The 19977-nt window shown below is 33.7% G+C and overlaps 1 protein-coding gene across 1 annotated transcript; it reads right to left on the minus strand.

Annotated features, from left to right (window-relative positions):
* Window positions 1-18161: 18161 nt before the first annotated feature.
* On the minus strand, window positions 18162-19977 carry LOC107626760 (hydroquinone glucosyltransferase). Its single transcript, XM_021116819.2, has 2 exons — window positions 19066-19977; window positions 18162-18923 (listed from the first exon to the last, which is right to left on the minus strand). Exons 1-2 carry the CDS (start codon window positions 19891-19893, stop codon window positions 18252-18254), a joined length of 1500 nt encoding a protein of 499 aa, XP_020972478.2. The 5' UTR covers window positions 19894-19977; the 3' UTR covers window positions 18162-18251.

Raw genomic sequence — 19977 nt, forward strand, 5'->3', positions numbered from 1 at the left:
GAAAATTTAAAGAAATAAGTTAAATGAAATTAAAGCAAAAACGCCTAATCTAAGAAATCAAACAACCAGTAGTTGTCAATCACAGTCAATCCCCGTCAACGGCGCCAAAAACTTGGTGCGGAATTTATAACCCACAAACTAACAAGTAAGTGCACCGGGTCGTACCAAGTAGTACCTCAAGTGAATGAGGTCGATCCCACGAGGATTGATGAATTAAGAAACAATGATCAAGTGATTTACTTAGTTAGACTAACAGAAAACGGTGTTTGAGAGTTCAAAAGTATTAACAGTAAATTTAGAATATCAGAAAGCAAGCAGTAAACAAGTTGTGAATAATATATGGAGAAACAGTTAAGGCTTCAGAGTTATCTATTTTTTGGATTGACGTTTTTTACTAACTATTTTAATCATGCAAGATTTAATTCATGGCAAACTGTATATGACTAAACCCTAATTCCTTAGACCTTTTTAGTCTCCTCTAAAATTCATCAACCGCCAATTCCTTGGTCACTTAATTCCAATTAGAGGGTGAAGTTCAATTTCTAGTTTATATGCCACAAAAACCCTAATTACCCAAATATAAGAGAATTATATGTCTCGTATCCCGTCAAGTCCATATAATTAGAAATTTAGGAGAATATATTTTCAAACTGTTGTTCAAGTAAAGAGCTTTTTTAAGTTATACAAGAACTCAATTAGAACAAGGGTCATACTTCCATTCCACCCAAATTCATAAGATAAAGAACGAAAACAATTCTTAAAATATAAATCAGGACATGAATTAAAATAGGAAAATAATAGTATCAATCCATACAATAGACAGAGCTCCTAACCTTAACAGTGGAGGTTTAGTTGCTCACGGTTCAGAGAGAAAATTAGGATTCTGAAAAACTATAAATTGCGGAATGAGGTAGAAGAGAAGAGAGAGACCCGAAGGGCTGATTCTTTTCTCTTTTATATCTAATCCTAATTAGTGTAAAATATATTTCCTAAAACTAACATAATATCTTTTCCTATTTTAAAATAAAATACAAATTCAATCAAAATTAATTTAGCTACTCGTACAAGCCCTTGGACGTACATGGGGACCACTGGAGTATTGAGGATCCACACTAAACTTGGGGAATTTCAAATTCAGCGTGGATGAGGCAGTGTTAATTTATTGGCTTTCCCTTGAGTCTACGCTGAACTTGGATTTTTCCAAGTTCAGCGTGGGATGATGTGCGATTCCTCCTTTGTAAGTGGACTCCACGCTGAACTTGAAAATTCCCAAGTTTAGCATGGAGGAGGCAGTGTTGCTTCCATTGGTTTTCCCCTTGAGTCCACGTTGAACTTGAGCCTTTTCAAGTTCAGCGTGGGGTGATATGCGTTGGACTCCTTTGGTGCGTTGGACTCCACGCTGAACTTGAAAAAGCTCAAGTTCAACGTGGAGGAGGCTGAGAATGGTGGAAAAGAAGTATGCACTATTATATATCGTTAGAAAGTTCTGAAAGTTAGCTTTTCAATGCCACTGAAATCACATCAATTGGACCTCTGTAGCTCAAGTTATTTATGTTTGAGTGCAAGGAGGTCGGGGTTGACAGCATCATTCGCTTTCTTCCTTTTCTGCTACAAAATTCCGTCAAATCCATCCAAATGCTACCTAAAATAAACAGAAATTGCAAACAACTCAAAGTAGCATTCATAGTGGCTAAAGTTAATTAAATCTTGATTAAACTCAACAATTTGAATGCAATTTCACTAGGAAAAGATAGAGAAGATGCTCACGCATCAACTATGAAAAAGCTTATTCCCTTGTAGTAGATACAATAGCATTGCGTTATTTAGTCATTTTATCTGCATACCATAAACTACATATACATCTAATGGATGTGGTGACAGCCTATTTATACGGATCATTAGATCGTGATATATATATATATATATATATGAAAAGTCCTGAAGGACTAAAGATATCTAAATCATCCAATAAATATTTACAGGGGTTATACTTAGTTAAATTGTAATGATCTTTTATATGGTCTAAAGTAATCTAGAAGAATGTGGTATAATCGTCTTACTGAATATCTGACCAAAAACAGATTCAAGAATGATAATATCTGCCCATCTGTTTTCATAAAAAAATTTGTATCTAAATTCATTATAATTATTGCGTGCGTTGATGATTTAAATATAATTGGAATCTCTAAAGAGATTCCAACAATTATAAAAGCTCTAAAAGAAGAATTTGAGATGAAAAATTTTAGAAAGACTAAATTTTGTTTCAGCCTGCAGATCGAGCATACAAAAAATGGGATCTTTATTTATCAAACAACATACACAGAAAAGATCTAGAAGAGATTTTATATGATAAATCACATCCATTAAGTACTCTAATGATTGTAAGGTCTTTGGATGTGAAAAATGATCAATTCCATCCTAAAGAAAAATGAAGATATCCTTGGTCTTGAAGTACCATATTTCAGTATCATTGGAACACTAATATATCTTGCTAATAATACACGACCTGACATATCATTTGCCGTGAATTTACTAGTAAGATATAGTTCCTCTCCAACTAGAAAATATTGGAATGGAATCAAATAAATTTTTTGATATCTTCATGGAACAGTTGATATGTGACTGTTTTATACTTTTATCCATATGAATCCAAGTCATAATTAGTTGGTTATACAGATGCAGGATATTTGTCTGATCCATACAAAAGAAGATTTCAAACAGAATATCTATTTACATATGGTGATACAGCTATATCATGGAGGCCACGAAACAGATGATAGCAGCAACATTCTCTAATTATACTGAAATACTAGCGATATATAAAGCAAGTCGCGAGTGATTTTGGCTCAAGAATTTAATTCAATATATTTTATCATCATGTGGACTGACTGATAGAAGAATAGCTCAAATTGTTCTGTTTGAAGATAATACAGCATACATTGCTCAACTTAAGGGTGAATACATCAAAGGTAATAGAACAATTGATAGCTCCAAATTCTTCTTCACTCATGACCTTCAAAATCAACGAACAATTGATGTCTAACAAACCGCTCAAGCGATAATTTGGCAGATTTATTTACAAAGTCACTTTCCAAAATCCTCCTTTGAAAGATTGGTACATCAAATTGGGATGCGCCGATTTCGAGATATTAAATAATGTATGTTGACAAGAGGAGGAGGCTGTACTCTTTTTTCTTTAGTCGGATTTTTCTCCCTATTAGGTTTTTCTTAACAAGATTTTTAATGTGACATTGCTCATCACAAAAGATATTGTACTCTTTTTTCTTTACTAAAATTTTTTTCTATTGAGTTTTTCTTTAATAAGATTTTAACGAGATATAATTGTAAATGGTCATTCAAAAAGAAATGTTGTAATAAAGATAATGTGGATGCACATTAATATTTAAGTAGTTCAGATTCTCAACGAAAAAAGTTCAAATTCTCATTATTAAAATTTGAAATTAAAAAATTTGGTAAGTATATAAATAGAAGAAATAATTTTTTTCGTGGAATATAGTCAAAAAGTTAAAGCAAGAAGAATTTTTAATGTATTTAATCGTAATTTACAAAAAACAAAAGGTTAATTGGGTGTCCATGATCCTCCATATCTCTAACACCCTTTACTCTTCTTCTTGCTCTTCCGTCACCCATCTTCCTTAGTCATATCTTCATCTTCTTGTTTGGTTCCCTCACCTCGCCAACTCATTTGTCAGAATTCTTCTGCCGCACGCTATAATACACACAGGGTGGCGCGTCTCCCTGAACTTTTTCTTCCCCACTCTCTTCTTGGGGTGGCTAGCGGCCAACACCACCTCTGACCTCCCCCTCCAACAGCAGCAATGACAAGACGATGTTCTTTTGATGAGCTACTTTGCTTTTATATGTGAATACACATCAACTTTATTTTTTAATGTCATTTGTGATCAAATATTGAACAATAATTAGCAACTTAATCATAAACTAAGAAGCCATCCCGATATAATTAACATGTGTCATGTGTGATATGAACTATCAAACATTTCTATACCAACACGTTCAGGTAAATCACTTCAAACTTCTACATCGATAAATTATACCATAATTCTTCTAAGATAAAAATTAATTTTCGATATTAGAAGGGTAGAAAATGAAAATAATAAATTTTAAATTTAGACATATTAAGTAGAATTAGAAAATTTAAGAAAATATTAATTTAAAATATAAATAAGTTACAATCATTGTACAATAGAATGTTTACAAATTTAATATAGTGAAAAAAATATTATCCATGAAAGAAAAGTCAATGATTACCATAATAACTTTTTTGTTTTTAATAATAGCAAAATGAATTTGTCAATTTACATGAAGAAAATAATAAATCTAAAAACAAAAATTCAAAATCCAATATTTAGAAATTTACTAGTGAATGAGCCGTACCTGTGCGATGCACGAAAAATGTTTAGTACTGGAATTAACAAAATATATCATCTATGCATAATATAGTGTGTATCATAATCAAACAAAATTATACTTAAAAATTTTAATATTTGTCCTTAATCGAATTAAATTAACATATACAAATTTTTCAACATAAATAAGAAACTGAAAATCATTCCTTGTATATTTGTTACTAATGTAAAAAAATTTCTTCATATCATGTTACATAATAAAAATGCAATTTATATATTTGCTGAACAATCAACAAAAAAATAGGTTTAACATTGGATAAAATTACCTAATAACCTCCTATTAAACATTGAACTACCTAATAAAAAATATCAAGACTTCAACTTAAAAAATGTCATGCACAATTTACTAATCAATAATACTGAATGATACAAATAGAGATTTCTCTACACATAAAAAATTTAATATTCCGAGTCATAGATTATAAAAAATCTCCTTGTACACAAAGGCCATAAATGCATTAGGGAACAAAAGGATCTAAAAAGCATGAAAAAAAAAACAAACAAAAGTTGATAAGAAAGCAAATGAAATTAAACATAAAATGAATGAAGGGTTATTTTATTTAGAAATACATAATAAAAAAACATAGAAAAATGTTAGTACTCTAATAATTATATAGAAATATTTAGGATTTCATTAAAACCATGATTTATTAATTATACTCTAATATTAGTCTCTAATAAAAAAAATATTGCTTCGATGTAATATTGATAATATGCATTATAAAACACATAATGCATATTGAATTATAAATTTAATTATCTTTATAATAGTTAAAAGAATTAAATGTTAAACATGTATTAATTTTTTATATACTAAAAAGATAAATTATAAAATATTAAAAATCATATTGTATTTCTATTAAAGTTTTAGACAATTTGTTAAAGATTACAACCATGATTATTACAATACTAAAATATGTATTCAACTTGTTTCATTTATTTTAATCTCGCAAGAAAAACTGCAAAATGTCACTGATCATACTAAAAATAAATACAAAGGCATGGTATTCTATTTTATTAGTGTCAATAATTACTTAATATGTCAACAATGTACTTATATATTCTATAAACTTTAGAAATAATATTGGTCTCTCATTAGATTTACAATGAAAACGAATCATACAACAAATTTTAATTTGTATATATAGACTACTTTTTAATGGATTGAAATTGAGAAGCCTCTCAAAGTACTTTTTTGGGTATCAATTGTATCACTTGTATAGCAAATTGTTCAAAAGCACTGAAGATTACTTCTTCCCTCCATCAAAGTCTGAAAAAGGCAAGTGCTACTAAACCAAAACTGCAAAAAAAAAAAAATCTTTAATAATATGATAACAAACCAAAAGCACTGAAGATTATTTCTATAGATTGTTATAAACTAATTTAAAATAATATGATAATAAAAAATCTTTAAAGCCAAAATTATATCCTTCAAATAAAAAGAATGAAAATACTATATATATATAGGCAAATCAAAATTAGCACACAACTCTTTCAAAAAACCAATAATAAAAAACACGTAGATATATAGAATTTTCTTGCCCACCTAATTACTTAAGAACTGAATGATATTAAATTTATCAATTACATGAACAAGTCTTTCAAGAACTTCTTAGTCCTAAATTATTTTAAAAACGTAAATGATTATTTTTTTTAGAAAACTGTATACACAATGCACAAAGCCTAATAAAGAGGACCTAAATACAAATGGTCATATGATAATCTAACACATAACATTTTTCTATCAATGGTCAACTAAATCTCTAAAATTCATAACATTTTCTAATTATCTAACTGATGTATATAGATATACTCAAACACACATAGAAGCACCAAGAAAGGAAAAAGAAATAAGAGTATAAATAATTACCAATCACAAACATGTAAGGTGAAAATTTTATGTTCTTATTGCACCTCTTTTGATAAAAAATCTGCTCCAATAATTTTTTTTGTATAAAAAATCCTATGTTCTTATATTTATTAGGAAAATATAAGAATATGAACCTCCTTGGTATACCGTTAAACTATACAAAAATAAATCACAAAAAAATACAATAAGAATCAATAAAGATAAATAATTTTGAAGACAATCAAATACCAAAGAATACCTTATTCATTAAAGATGTCTTTCTCACTAATTGATATAAACTCAAGCTTCAACAACGATTGAAAGTGCACAAATAATTCAAATAACTGTTACATATAGTGAAAATTGTTTTATAGTATCAACAAATCATAATAATAATGATGGAAAACTAAAAAAAAAAAAATTGGTATAACAGTAAAAGAACAAAATAATATCTTTGTAAAGCTCACAACTAAGTTACCTGAGAAGGATTAATTTCAAAAGCATGAGTTTCTTTCTCTTCAATAGCTGCTGCCACCTCAGCTTCATTTAGCGACTTACCATGAATGCCTTCAATTTTATCTGCTGCTTTACTAATTGTAAATCCATCCCCATTTGTACCATATAAGAGAAAAGTCCATATGGAATTTGAATTTCACTGGTTCAGTCAGAGAATGCACATTGCATAGTATTTAAGATACAGTAACATTTTCAAATGTTCACATCCAAAATTGCATGCATCCACAACATCTATACCACATCACATATTAAACAATACTAAAATTGTGAAAAAAAGAAAGGTACTTTCTGCACCCCCAAAATCACAAACAAATGCATCCTTTATGACAATAATTTCTACTAAGATTTAAACATAAAAATTCTAGAAGTATGCATATACTTTAAAGGCACATGCACACATCAACGGTTGAAAAAAATACCTAACCAAGACAAAATAAGCTGAAAGCTTTCTGTTCATATCAATGCCTCAGGAGCTAATGTTCAAACACAAATAGTTCGCTGCTCTGATCAATTTTAGCCAAAGTTATTTAAAAATAAAATAAATTAAAAAGGTGTTCGTGAGGAAGGAAGCCTGCAGAGTGATAAAGCTAGAAAAATGTTCTCCGTTGCTATGCTTCAGAATGACACTCTCATCCACCCATCCATTTTCCTTCCAAAAAATACTTTAACAACAAATTTGAGAAGCTAAAAACTCGAATTTTTTTCAGTATTATGAACATGAATTCATATAACATGAGACAAAAAGAAAAACAAAACAAAAATAAAAAAGTCCAAATTTGAAGTAAACCAGTTACAAAAATGGAAAGAAAACCGTGAATTTAAGAGAGAGGAATGTACCCAGAAGCTGATATGCACTCTTAGACTGCGATGAACAGCAGAGTAATCGATGCATATGAAGAAGTCATACGTAACGGACGCTCATGTTGGATTCTTCACATTGCAATCGAAACACATCTAAAGTGAAAAAATAAAAAATGAATTTAAAAATAAAAAAAAGTAAAAATATAGTAGATCAGAAAAAAACTTGAAAAACATCAAACCAAAAATCTCAAAATTAAAAATCTGGACATCAGAAGTGATCAAACCTTGTTTTCAAAGAGCTTGTTTAGAAGTCCCTTGTAAAATGCCCAAAATCCCCATAGTTGTAGCGGATCCGCTGCCACCACCGTCGCCGTACATGCCTCCACATCTGCGTCCTCCTTGGTTGCAATCCTTGGCCATATGCCTCATCCCCACCACAGCTGTAGCAAGCACCAGAAGAACGACTGAAAATAGGAGATTATAAATATACTTGTTTTTTAATTCAAAATTGAAATTTCATATTCTTTTTACTTGTTTGAAGAGGTGGAAAATAAATGTAGGTGAGAATGAATAAAAAATAGTTAGTATTGAAAGAGAAATTAAAGGAAGGAATTGTCAGAGTCATTAAAGCCAAAGGGCAAAATTTACAATACCATAAATGAATGATGACTGAATGGAAGAGGCAGAGCTCAGATGAACAAATATTGCATATATAACACCTTAAAGAACCCAACCCTCATGCTCTCCTCTTCAAGACAGTTGAAATACATTCCACTTACTTACCAGAGTGTCAAGCAAGAAGAGCAAGCTGTTTAACTTGTCTTACCAGATTTCTAATGCCAACATCCACGAAAAAACTTATCATGAAATCATCACAATTTAAACAATCAACAAAGAAACTTTCCTAAGGAAGCTAATATGCACTTCGAAGATGCGACGAACAGCGGAGAAAATGATGCATATGAAGACCCTATACATAATCGATGCCCATGTTGGATTCCTCACATTGCAGTGGAAATGCAACTGAAGCGAAAAAATAAAATCAAATTAAAATCACAAAATTTCAGAATATGGAAAAAAAATTGAAAAACCTCAAACGAAAAACCTCAAAATAGCAAATTTATGGAATCGAAAGTAATCAAAGCTTGTTTTTAGACTTGGCCGTGAGTTTTCTGAACACTGCGCTAGGAATCAGAGAAAAAATAGAAGAGCTGGAAAATAAAAGCTTTTAGGTCAGAAATTGCTACAAACTCAACTACCACTTCTTCAAAATCTAATCTCAATACAATTTAATTAGATGGAAAGAAGGGATAATGGGATATCATACCAGGAAGACAAAATGTTAGTCTCTATGAGGTCATAGAAAAAGCATTTACCAGCAGAGGAAAAGATGAACTGTCTTCTCCTCCGTGGCCATGTGACCCTAATAAACCCCTTTGTAGGGTTTATCTTGTGTTGGATTTAGAGTATTTTGCTAACCTTTTCTCACATTTAGCCAATGAATTAGCATGATTTTTGTGATCTCTCCCTTATTTGTTCCTAAGTGTAAAAAGCATGCTTTTTGGTCTTTGATTAGATAACTTTAACTTCTCCTTGATTCCATAAGATGCCTTGATGTGTTTGTTAGTAATCTCAGGTTGAAAAAGGCTAGGAATGAATCAAGGGAGCAAGGAAGGAAGCATGCAAGTGGAGAAGATCATGAAAAGTCAAAGAGTTGAACTCGGCCAAGGACGTGCGCGCGCACCTTGCGAAGTCGCCCATGGACGCGTACGCGTGCTGTGCACATACGCGTCGGTGCTGATATATAATTTTTTAATGAAAACGTGGCCAGCGAATTCTCAAGGCCTGTGGGGAGAGAGCAAACCAATCCCTGCCTGCCCAGGATTCAGTCAAGTTCCCGAATCTCTACTGTGAACTTCGGTTCCTAAGTTATAACTCAAAGAACTTGAACATTGAAAAGAGGTTGGCCCTTCCATTCGATTTGAGGCAAACGATTAATAACCGCATTGAAAGGATAGGTTTAGACTTTGTGGATCGAGAACTTAGCCGGGTGAACCGGTCTTGGGTGCAGGAATTCTATTGCAACTTCTTCCGCCACACCCTTGACTCGGTTCTGGTTTTCGATTTTGATGCTTTGAGGGCAGTGGTAGCTACCCCGGAGGCTCCTTGGGTTATGGATTGCGAAAACAAGGCACCCAAGGACATGCGCTCTACCTATATGAGCAAGGAGGCCAAGACATGGCAACAGATTTTTGCCCACTACCTCATGCCGACTACCCACTTCTCAGAGATCCCTATGGCGATGTTGATCCTGATCAGCTGTGTGCTAGAGGGGAAGGAGGTCTATTTCCCTCGGCTGATCAGGCGGTTCATGTGGCGGGCCCATATCAGAGGTATCTTTCCATTTCCCGTCCTTATCACCCAGATGCTTCAGCGGGCCGGTGTCCAGTGGCTACTGGAGGACGTGTCACGGCCCCCACCGCTCCCTGAGAAGGAGCCGGAGACCATTCCATAGGGGTCCTGGGTGAACAAAAAGCCTCCTTCCCGGCACAGATCTTGGGCTAGAGCAGCAGAGGAGGGAGCTGGACCCTCTTCGTCATCAGCCCTAGCAGGAACATCTATACCAGCAGCAGCTGTAGCACTTCCTTTACCACCACCAGTACCTCAGCCGACTTACTTACTGGTTCAGCGCTCTTCCGGTTCATAGAGCGCAGCAAGCGCCAGATCATGCGTCGCCTGGACCGGATTGACCAGATGTTCGTGGCCTAGGGCCTTGAGCTGCCCCCTCTTCTAGAGTCCTCCGGTTCAGATGAGGAGACCCACGAGGAGGAGTATGCGGATTTACATGATGAGGATACTCATGAGGAGGAGCCGGTTCACGTGGAGACAGCACCACAGACTCAGGCTACTCAGGAGACACCTCAGCCACAACCCCAGCCAGAGCCAGAGCCGACCGACGTACCTCTCCCTGAGCCTGAGGATTAGCATCGGGGACGATGCTTGATCTTAAGTGTGGGGAGGTTACCGTTGGCATCGTCGGTAGATCGGTGAATATCTTGGCTATTTTCCTAGTTATATTTTCCTAGCTATCTTATTCTGCACATTATTGTATATATTGGTTGCTTTAGATATTTTGGATACTTCTATGTTGCATACTCTTTCATTTTGGATGTAGATATTGTGGATGTTGGATTTCATACTTTAGTTGGGTTTTTCTTTATATAGTTATCTTTTTCTTTATATAGTTATCTTCTTAGCTTGTGGTTGTAATTAGAAATTATTTTGGAATTGTTAAGACCTAGTTAACTCTTTTTCATATGAAACTTGTTTTGATTGAAAAAGAAAAGGGTAAACTAAGGAATTTTCATAAATTATCAATCACAACATTGCATTAATAAGCTTAGTCAAAATGATTAAATTTTCAAAGGAATCCATCTATAGAGCACAACCCAATTGATTGAAATTTTTTTGTAACTTGCTTGAATTCATACTTTGTGAAGCATGTATTGAGCTAAGAACACAAGCATGTGAGATTTGAGCCTATTGATGTGGTTACATTTTATAACCACTTATTTTCCATTCTTGTGTGTGATTGTCTCTCCCTATGATTATGATCCTTGATTTGCTTGATTCTATATGTCCATTTATTCCTTGTATTCATGTATTTATATGATTGAGGCCATTATTTTAATTAGCTCACTCACCCAAATAGCCTACCTTTTACCCTCCATTGTTAACCAATTTTGAGCCTACGCTTGACCCAATTGTTCTTATTTTAGCACATTACAAGCCTAAAGCAGAAAACAATAAAGTCCCTTGTTTGGATATTTGATTAGCTTAGGCTAGTGAGAGTGTCTTATATTCAAGTTTGGGGAGATTAGGAACATTGGTTGGGATAAAAGAGTGTTTTGTATTTGTATTTGGGAAATTGAGTACATACTCATGTATTGATTAAAATGTATAGACCTTATGCATTGAAAAAAAATGAGGAAAACAAAGGAAATAGAAAAAGGAAACAAAAAGAAGAGCAAGGAAAAGAAAAGAAAATGAAAGAAAACAAATAGGAAAAGAAAGAAACAAAGAAAAAGAAAGGAATAAAAAGGGAAACAAAATGCCCCCAAAGTAAAGGCCAATAAGAGTCAATGTGTAAGTGTTGGGAAAACCAAAAGAAAATGCATGAGTATGTAAAAAGTGAAGGATGGTTGGTTAGGATAGATTAGAATTTGTATAGGTCATTGTATAGGTTAGGTGGGAAAGTCTAGGTTAATCAAAGATCCAAATCTCTAGTCCACTTAACCATATATGATCCTACCTTGACCCTAACCCCATTACAACCTATGAGAAAGACCTCATGATGAATGAATGCATACATTGAATGATTGTTGATTGTTAGATGAAGAACAAATTTTGGAAAATGTGATTAGGAGAGAATTGAGTGAATAAACCCCCAAACAATTGAGTGAATAGAGCGGATACACATTCGGTGAGGGTTCAATAGCTCAATTACATATATTCACCCCTATTATCTATATTCTTGCAAGTTTGAAATCCTTTTGATAATTCAATGCAATTGTGGTTTGGACTTGATCTCTATTACTCTAGCTCTTATGCTTATATATATATTCTCTTGGAAGTTGAATTATTTTGACCAAGCATTAGCATTCATGTAGTTAGTTGCATTCATTTAGATAGTTGCATATAGGAAGTTTAGTTGCATTGAATAAATGTCATACCCCTTCGCTTCATTCTTGGTCAAGCATGAGGACATGCTTGGTTTAAGTGTGGGGAGGTTGATAAACCCCCTTTGTAGGGTTTATCTTGTATTGGATTTAGAGCATTTTGCTAACCTTTTCTCACATTTAGCCAATGAATTAGCATGATTTTTGTGATCTCTCCCTTATTTGTTCTTAAGTGTAAAAAGCATGCTTTTTGGTCTTTGATTAGATAACTTTAACTTCCCCTTGATTCTATAAGATGCCTTGATGTGTTTGTTAGTAATCTCAGGTTGAAAAAGGCTAGGAATGAATCAAGAGAGCAAGGAAGGAAGCATGCAAGTGGAGAAGATCATGAAAATCCAAAGAGTTAAACTCGGCCATGGACGCACGCGCGCACCAGGCGCTTATGTGCACCTTGCGAAGTTGCCCATGGACGCGTACGCGTGCTGTGCGCGTACGCGTCGGTGCTGATATATGATTTTTTAATGAAAATGTGGCCAGCGAATTCTCAAGGCCTGTGGGGCCCAATCCAAGTCAACTTTGGCGCCAAAACACTCAAAAGGACCAAAGATTGAAGGAGGAAGGGGGATCATCTATCATAACACACATTAGGATTAGTTTTAGTTTTAGCTTTAGAAAGAGAAGCTCTCACTTCTCTCTAGGATTAGAATTAGGATTAGGTTTAGTTCAATAATCTAGATCTAGGTTTCAATTCATGCTTTCTTCTTCTTCTACCTCTCAATTCTATGTTGTTACATTCATCACTTTTCTATTGTTGTTATTACTTTCTTCTATTTTGTTTGTAGATCTACTCTTGTTCATTCTATTTTTTCTTAATACAATTTGAGGTAATTCATGTAGATCTTGTTCTCTTTGATTGTTGTTGTTAATTTCCTACATTCAATTGTTGCTAGATTTTATTCTTGTTATCAATTTACTATGCTTTTCTTTTGTGCCTCCCAAGTGTTATCTAATTCCTTTGTAGATTGATAATTAGAAGTTGCTAATTGATTTGGATACCACTAAAACTAGTCTTTCCCTTGGGAGTTGGCTAGGACTTGTGGAATCAAGTTGATTCATCCACTTGACTTTCCTCCATGGTTAGAGGTTAACTAAGTGGTAGCAATGGATGATTGTGGTCACAATTGAGGAGGATAACTAGGATAGGACCTCTAATTCTCATAACCTTGCCAAGAGCTTTCTAGTTATTAGTTTACTTCTATTGCCATTTACCTTTCATGTCTAATATCTCAAAAATCCCAAACATAGCTCCATAACCAATAACAAGGCACTTTATTACAATTCCTAGGGAGAACGACCCAATGTTTGAATACTTCGGTTTATAGATTTTAGGGGTTTGTACTTGTGACAAACAAATTTTTGTATGAAAGAATTATTGCTTGGTTTAGAAACTATATTGCAACGAGAATTTATTGAGAATTCTAAACCACACAAAAGTCCTAATCATCAGACCCATCCCACCGCAGTTGTAGTAAGCACCACCACCATTGCCTCCTCCCCTGTATCCACCACCATGCTCTTCACCGAGCGTAACAACTGCAACCACGTTGCGGTATAATAGGAGACAAAAAGAAAAATAAAACAAAAAACAAAAAATTTCAAGATTTGACATAAACTCAGTTATAAAAACAGAAAAGAAACCATGAATTTGAGAGAGAAAAATGTACCGAGAAGCTTACTGGAGAATCTTTCAAATTTTCTAAATATGCTACATGTTTACAACGCCCTCCATCACCACCACGATAACAAATTGAAAAATAAGAAAATGGAGGAGCAACCACAAAACTGCAGTGAATAATAAAATTAAGGGGTTATAAATAAGTAAGAGTGATTCGTATGATGTATGGCAGTTAAATTCAAAATTTGAAATTTATTAAAAAATTAGAAAAACAGGTAAAAAAAAGAAGGAGAAAATTAATTGAAATGAAAGAGTGAATAACATTATTGGGAGTGAAAGAGAATAAAAGGAGGAGTTGTCAGAAAATATTAAAGACATTGAAATAACTATACAAACTGAACAATGAATGCTAGGTTATAATAATTATACCTTTTTTTGCCATTCAAATTTAAAATTTTAGGTTTTTGATACCTGTTAGGTGAAGAGGAAATAAATATTGAAGTAGAAGATAAAGGAGAATTAATTGAAGGAAGAAGTTATTTTAAGAAGCAAAGTTTACTTGAAAAAAAATAAATGATTGAATGAGAGACCACACATAAACTAACTGTTTAAAGGATACCATAAAATGTCCAACTCTCAAGTTCTCTCTAGCATGACACGTTGGATTTTCACTACCTAACAACCCTCTATTAATAGTTTAGTATTAGATATGAAAGAGAACAAATAGTCAAATCTCCTTACTCAAATAAGGACAGATGCAATCATGCAAATAATGCTTGATAAAGACACCTATCGCCCACTTTCTAATTTCTCTCTCATCTAGTCATCTACCGTCACATAAAAAAATAAAAATTTGCATTATATTCTCTCAGTAAATTTGATATACACCATGCCAATGAGAATGAGGTATAGCTCAAATGGCATAGTCTTCTCGTACTCAATTAAGAGTAGGGCTGTCCACGGACCGGATCGGATCGGATATGGCCGAAAATTCGATCCGATCCGCACAATTCTTATCGGATCGGATCGGATACAATATCCGCGTTTTTGAATGTCGGATTGGATTGCGGATATATCCTCATAATTAAGCTCATTTTTTTATTATCTTTTTAAGTAAAAAATTCAATAAAAAATGTTTCTTTCACACTTTTAAATCTATTTGTTCCTAAAATAATTTTAATCAAATTTTTTTCTAAATAACAAAAATAAAATAATACAATACATAAATAACAAGTTTAACAATTATTAACTAAAACATACAAACTAACAAATAAGTAAATATAATAACAAATATTTCCAACAAACACTTCCAATAAGTGAAAACAACAAGTACTAAAATACTAAAAGCCTCATTTAAAATAAAACAGCAACATTATAACACACTAAAATCTAAACAATCTGCAAATGCTTATCAACCATCAGCAGAAATAAAACAACTTGATCCAAGATTATAACACACTAAAATCTAAGATTGTTGAAAGAACATTAAGAATGAAGTTTCTTGCTACTTAAAAATAAAACAACTTGATCCATCCCTTCTTAAATCAGCAGGCAGCAGACATCAGCAGCAACCATGAATCGTGTATTCCTATTAAAATAATACATATTGAAAAATTAGTGAAACATGTTAGAATAAATTGAACAAAAAAATAGTCTAAGTTATTATACACTAATACAAGTACTTAGTTATAAACTTATAATACCTAAGATGGTTCAAGAGGATGTAATTGACTTTGAACTTCAAGATCTCCAGCACTAGTAACTCCAGAAAATTCTATTCAATTAAACAACCAAATATGTTAAAGCCAATGAGATAAAATAAAGAATAAAGAATAAAGAATGACGAAAAATAAATGAACCAATTCATTATATACCTGAATCAACCGCAGCATCTCCTTCATCAAGCTCAACCAAAATCTTAGCAGGTTTTAACCAATATTGAGTACAAATTAAAGCCTCTACAGTGGTGGGACTCAAAGCACTACGATAAGGGTCAAGGACACGACCTCCGGTGCTAAAAACTGACTCAGACGCCACAGTAGAAATAGGAATGGCTAATATATCTCTAGCCATGCAAGACAGAATTCGATACCTCAGAGTCTTTCCTCTCCACCATCTCAATATATCAAATTCACTAAAATCTTCTGCCACTTCATCTTCCAGATACATATCTATCTCATTCTTCTTGAGCTCACTTAACTTTATCCTTTGTGTTTGTTTCTACTTACTCATAGGGTCTTCAATCATAATGCTATCAATGTCACTCATGTCTAAACTAGGATTTTGTGTAGTATCGGAAGAAAAGCTAGTATCTTGAGTATCTTCAGGGGGCGGGGATTCCATATGGTATATTGCTCAAACGATTCAGCAGGTTACTCATGAAAATTACCTGAAGTCCTGAACATGGTGAAGAGATTAGGGCCTAGGGGTGAGAGATTGGGGATTTTCCACCAGAGAATCCAAGCAGCTGCTGCTAGTGTTGCTCTGGTTCTTGAGCATCAAGGTTTTCCACCAAAGCTCGCTGTCTTTGATTTTATCCAGATCCAGATCCAAGATTCAACGCCATAACAGCCTGCTCAAGGATCTGAACATCATGGTCAACGTTGACGAGAAAACCGACCAACGCAAGCAGGAACGGCAGGGGTGAACGGCAGAATAGGTGAGAGTCTGAGAGATTGGGGTCAGGGGGTGAACGGCTGGATGAACAGCAGAATAGGTGAGAGTCTGAGGGATTGGGGGTCAGGGGGTGAACGGCAGGGTGAACGGCAGAATAGGTGAGAGTCTGAGAGATTGGGGGTCAGGGAGTGAACGGCAGGGTGAACGGTTTCAGAAATTGGGGGTGAATGGGTGAGATTGGGGTCTGGAGATTTGGGTTTCACTTTGTTTCTGGTTTTCACATTTCAACGCCGTGAAGGAAGGAACAAGGAAGGCTGGAAGGGAAGGGATGAAGGGTGAAGACGTGAAGTGCAAAATGTGAAAATGAGATTAGGGTTAGGTTAGGTGGCTGCAACACAAAGTAACTAACATATATATATATTTTATTTTTTATTTTTTAATTATTTTGTGCGAATCTACGGATCCGCGGATCGGATACGCGGATACAGCACAGAAATTCGCGATCCGATGCGGATAAATACCGCAGATCTGCCGATATGATCCGATCCATGAACAGCCCTAATTAAGAGGTCGCGAATTCGAGTCTCCTATCTTTGATAAAAAAAAAAAAAAAATTTGCCATGTACCATAATCTAACCCATGTTGTCGAAGAAATGAGGTCAGATAATCTTTCACGTTTTACTTAAGCAATTTTTTTCTCATTATATCTCGTAATTCATTAGACTAAAAACTAAGAGTATATAAATATGCTTTAAAAAAATTTTGTATCGAATATTTTTTCAAAAAAGAGTTTATTATGTTGAGATTTTAAACTTTATAAAAATAAGATATATAAATTTTTATTTTAGTCAGATATATTATTTTATTTAGATAAATAAATTTTAAAATATTTAAAAAAAATCTATATATCCTATATTTATATCGGTGTTATAGTAGTTGATATCACTTTTTTTTTTTTAGAATAATTTTGATACTTCTAAAATATTGTGTCCCCATTGTCATGTCATGTATCCTATATTTATATCAGTGTTATAGTAGTGTTTCAAAAATTTAATTGAATATATCGTTGAGTATAATCAAACATTAATCACGCACTAAGTCAAATACGTTACCACCAGCAGCATAACATATAGTAGCTTTTCCACAGCCCATTATATCATTAGAAGAAAGTGTATAGGTCAGCAGTTTTTATTAATTATTAAATTTTGATCAATATTTAACTAGTAAAAAAATAAGTAATCTTAAATTGTTAAATATAATTTTATATCATTAAAAATATTAATAATAATTAATTGATAGTTATAAATTATAAAAATTGTTGCCCTTAATACTTTTCTATTATTAAAAGTACAATGCATGTCAACAAGGCTTAATAAGATCATGATCCTATATATAATAAGACCAAAAATTGCAGAATTGAGCGTTATAAAGCTGTCATTTATTTCGGTAAAAATAAAAAAATTCACTACTTACATGAAATAAATATTAAATTCAAGTAAAAATAATAAATAAAATTATTAGATAATTTAATATATTTAATTAAATTATTTTTAATTAAATTTTTCACACAAACATAATTTTATTAAAAACTATTAAATAATTCAATATATTCTCGATATTTGAGTTTCCACCTTATTAAAATTGTCACTTCAAAAAAAAAAAAAATTTCAAATGCTACATTTCCATTTCTTTGTAAGAGTAGACAATGCCTTATGAGAGGAACCATTTTGGGTGAGTGCAGCAGCAGCAGCATCACTCAAGTGTTTGATTCTCTTTCTAATTTCCAAACCTTCTTCATTCTCCTCCATCATTTTCTTTATAACTCCTGCAATTTCCTCTCTTTTCACTATCCCATCTTCATCATTATCAACAACCTTCTCTGGCATGAGTGCCACTTTAAGCACCTCTTTGAGCAACACTGCATTCATTCTCTGCTCAGCAAACAATGGCCATGCAATCATGGGAACACCATGGACAATGCTCTCAAGCGTTGAGTTCCAACCACAATGACTCAAGAACCCACCGGTGGATCCATGACCAAGGATCTCAACTTGTGGGGCCCACGATGGAACCACTAGGCCTTGTTCTTTGGTTCTCTCCACAAAACCTGATGGTAAATAGCGTAAAGGATCCTCCTTTTGTTGATTAAGATATGCAGAACCACCAAAGTTGCTAGGATCTCTCACAACCCACAAGAACTTGTGTCCACTCAGTTCCAATCCAAATGCAATCTCATTGAGTTGCTCTTGAGAAAGTGTTCCACCACTTCCAAAAGAGATATACAACACTGATCTTGGTGGTTGATTATCCAACCATCTTAAACACTCTAACCTGTTTACCTGTATTAGAATTCATCATAAACTCTGAATATTCAGATACCTTAAATACAAAATATACTTAAATAACAGAGATAAATATACTTAAATATTAAAGATAAACTATACTTTTTATCTCTTAATATTTTAAAAATTTTCTATGAACCTGATTGCTGGTGGCACTCTGAATGATTGGTCCAATAGGGTAAACAAAAGGGCTATTAGTATTTTCTCTATTTTTGGCTTGTTCTTCTATGGCTCTTATTAAATCAGCTTCTAAATCTGTGAAAGTGTTGACTAAAACACCATCAACCAGTGAGCACTTTCTGCAAACACCAAGAAATGATTTGTGGGCTTGGGTTGATCTTTGAGAGAGAGCTCGTTGTGGAATATCATGGACCTGAAACGGCACAGGACAACCTGGAACATGAACAGTAGTTTTTTCTGTTAACTGGTGGTGGAACAACAAGGACTCTTCATGTTCATGTTCATGTTCATGTTGTTGTTGTTGATCATTAAGGTGTGGAAGATGAAGACAGAATGATAGAAATAAAGCTCCAGAGGCAAAGAAAACATAGGACAAGAGATTGAATTCCTTGGCAAGATCAAGAACATCGGTTGAGAAGAGGCTGAAGAGAATTGCAAGGATGTTGTGATTGGTGGAAGTGAGTGATGTTAGTTCTTGATGGAGGAAAGGAAGAGAATGTTTCACTGTTTGTTGCATCTGAGTTGCAGGTGGAGGATCCTCATCAGTGATGATGAGGTCTTCAACGTTGACTTGGGGAAGAAGAGTGAAGGTTATGTTTGGTGGGAGAGAGTTTTTGTTGAGGATGGAGTTCATGGAAGAAGAAGGAGGACCAAGTGTTGGAATCATCAACTTCACATGCAACTCTTCATCGTCATGAATAAGAATCTTTGCAAACTCAACAAGTGGAATCAAATGGCTCAGACCAGGGGAAGGAACCATCACTATGCATGGATTTTTCTTCTCCATAATTGTGTGACGATGCTCAAGAGTGATGAGTCAAGATGGTTTTGTAATATGTGACGCTGAATGAGTCCTCACATCGAATGTTTT

Source organism: Arachis ipaensis, chromosome B2 (assembly GCF_059453495.1).
Source record: "Arachis ipaensis isolate K30076 ecotype BB chromosome B2, ASM5945349v1, whole genome shotgun sequence".
In the NCBI taxonomy this organism is placed as follows: Eukaryota; Viridiplantae; Streptophyta; class Magnoliopsida; order Fabales; family Fabaceae; genus Arachis; species Arachis ipaensis.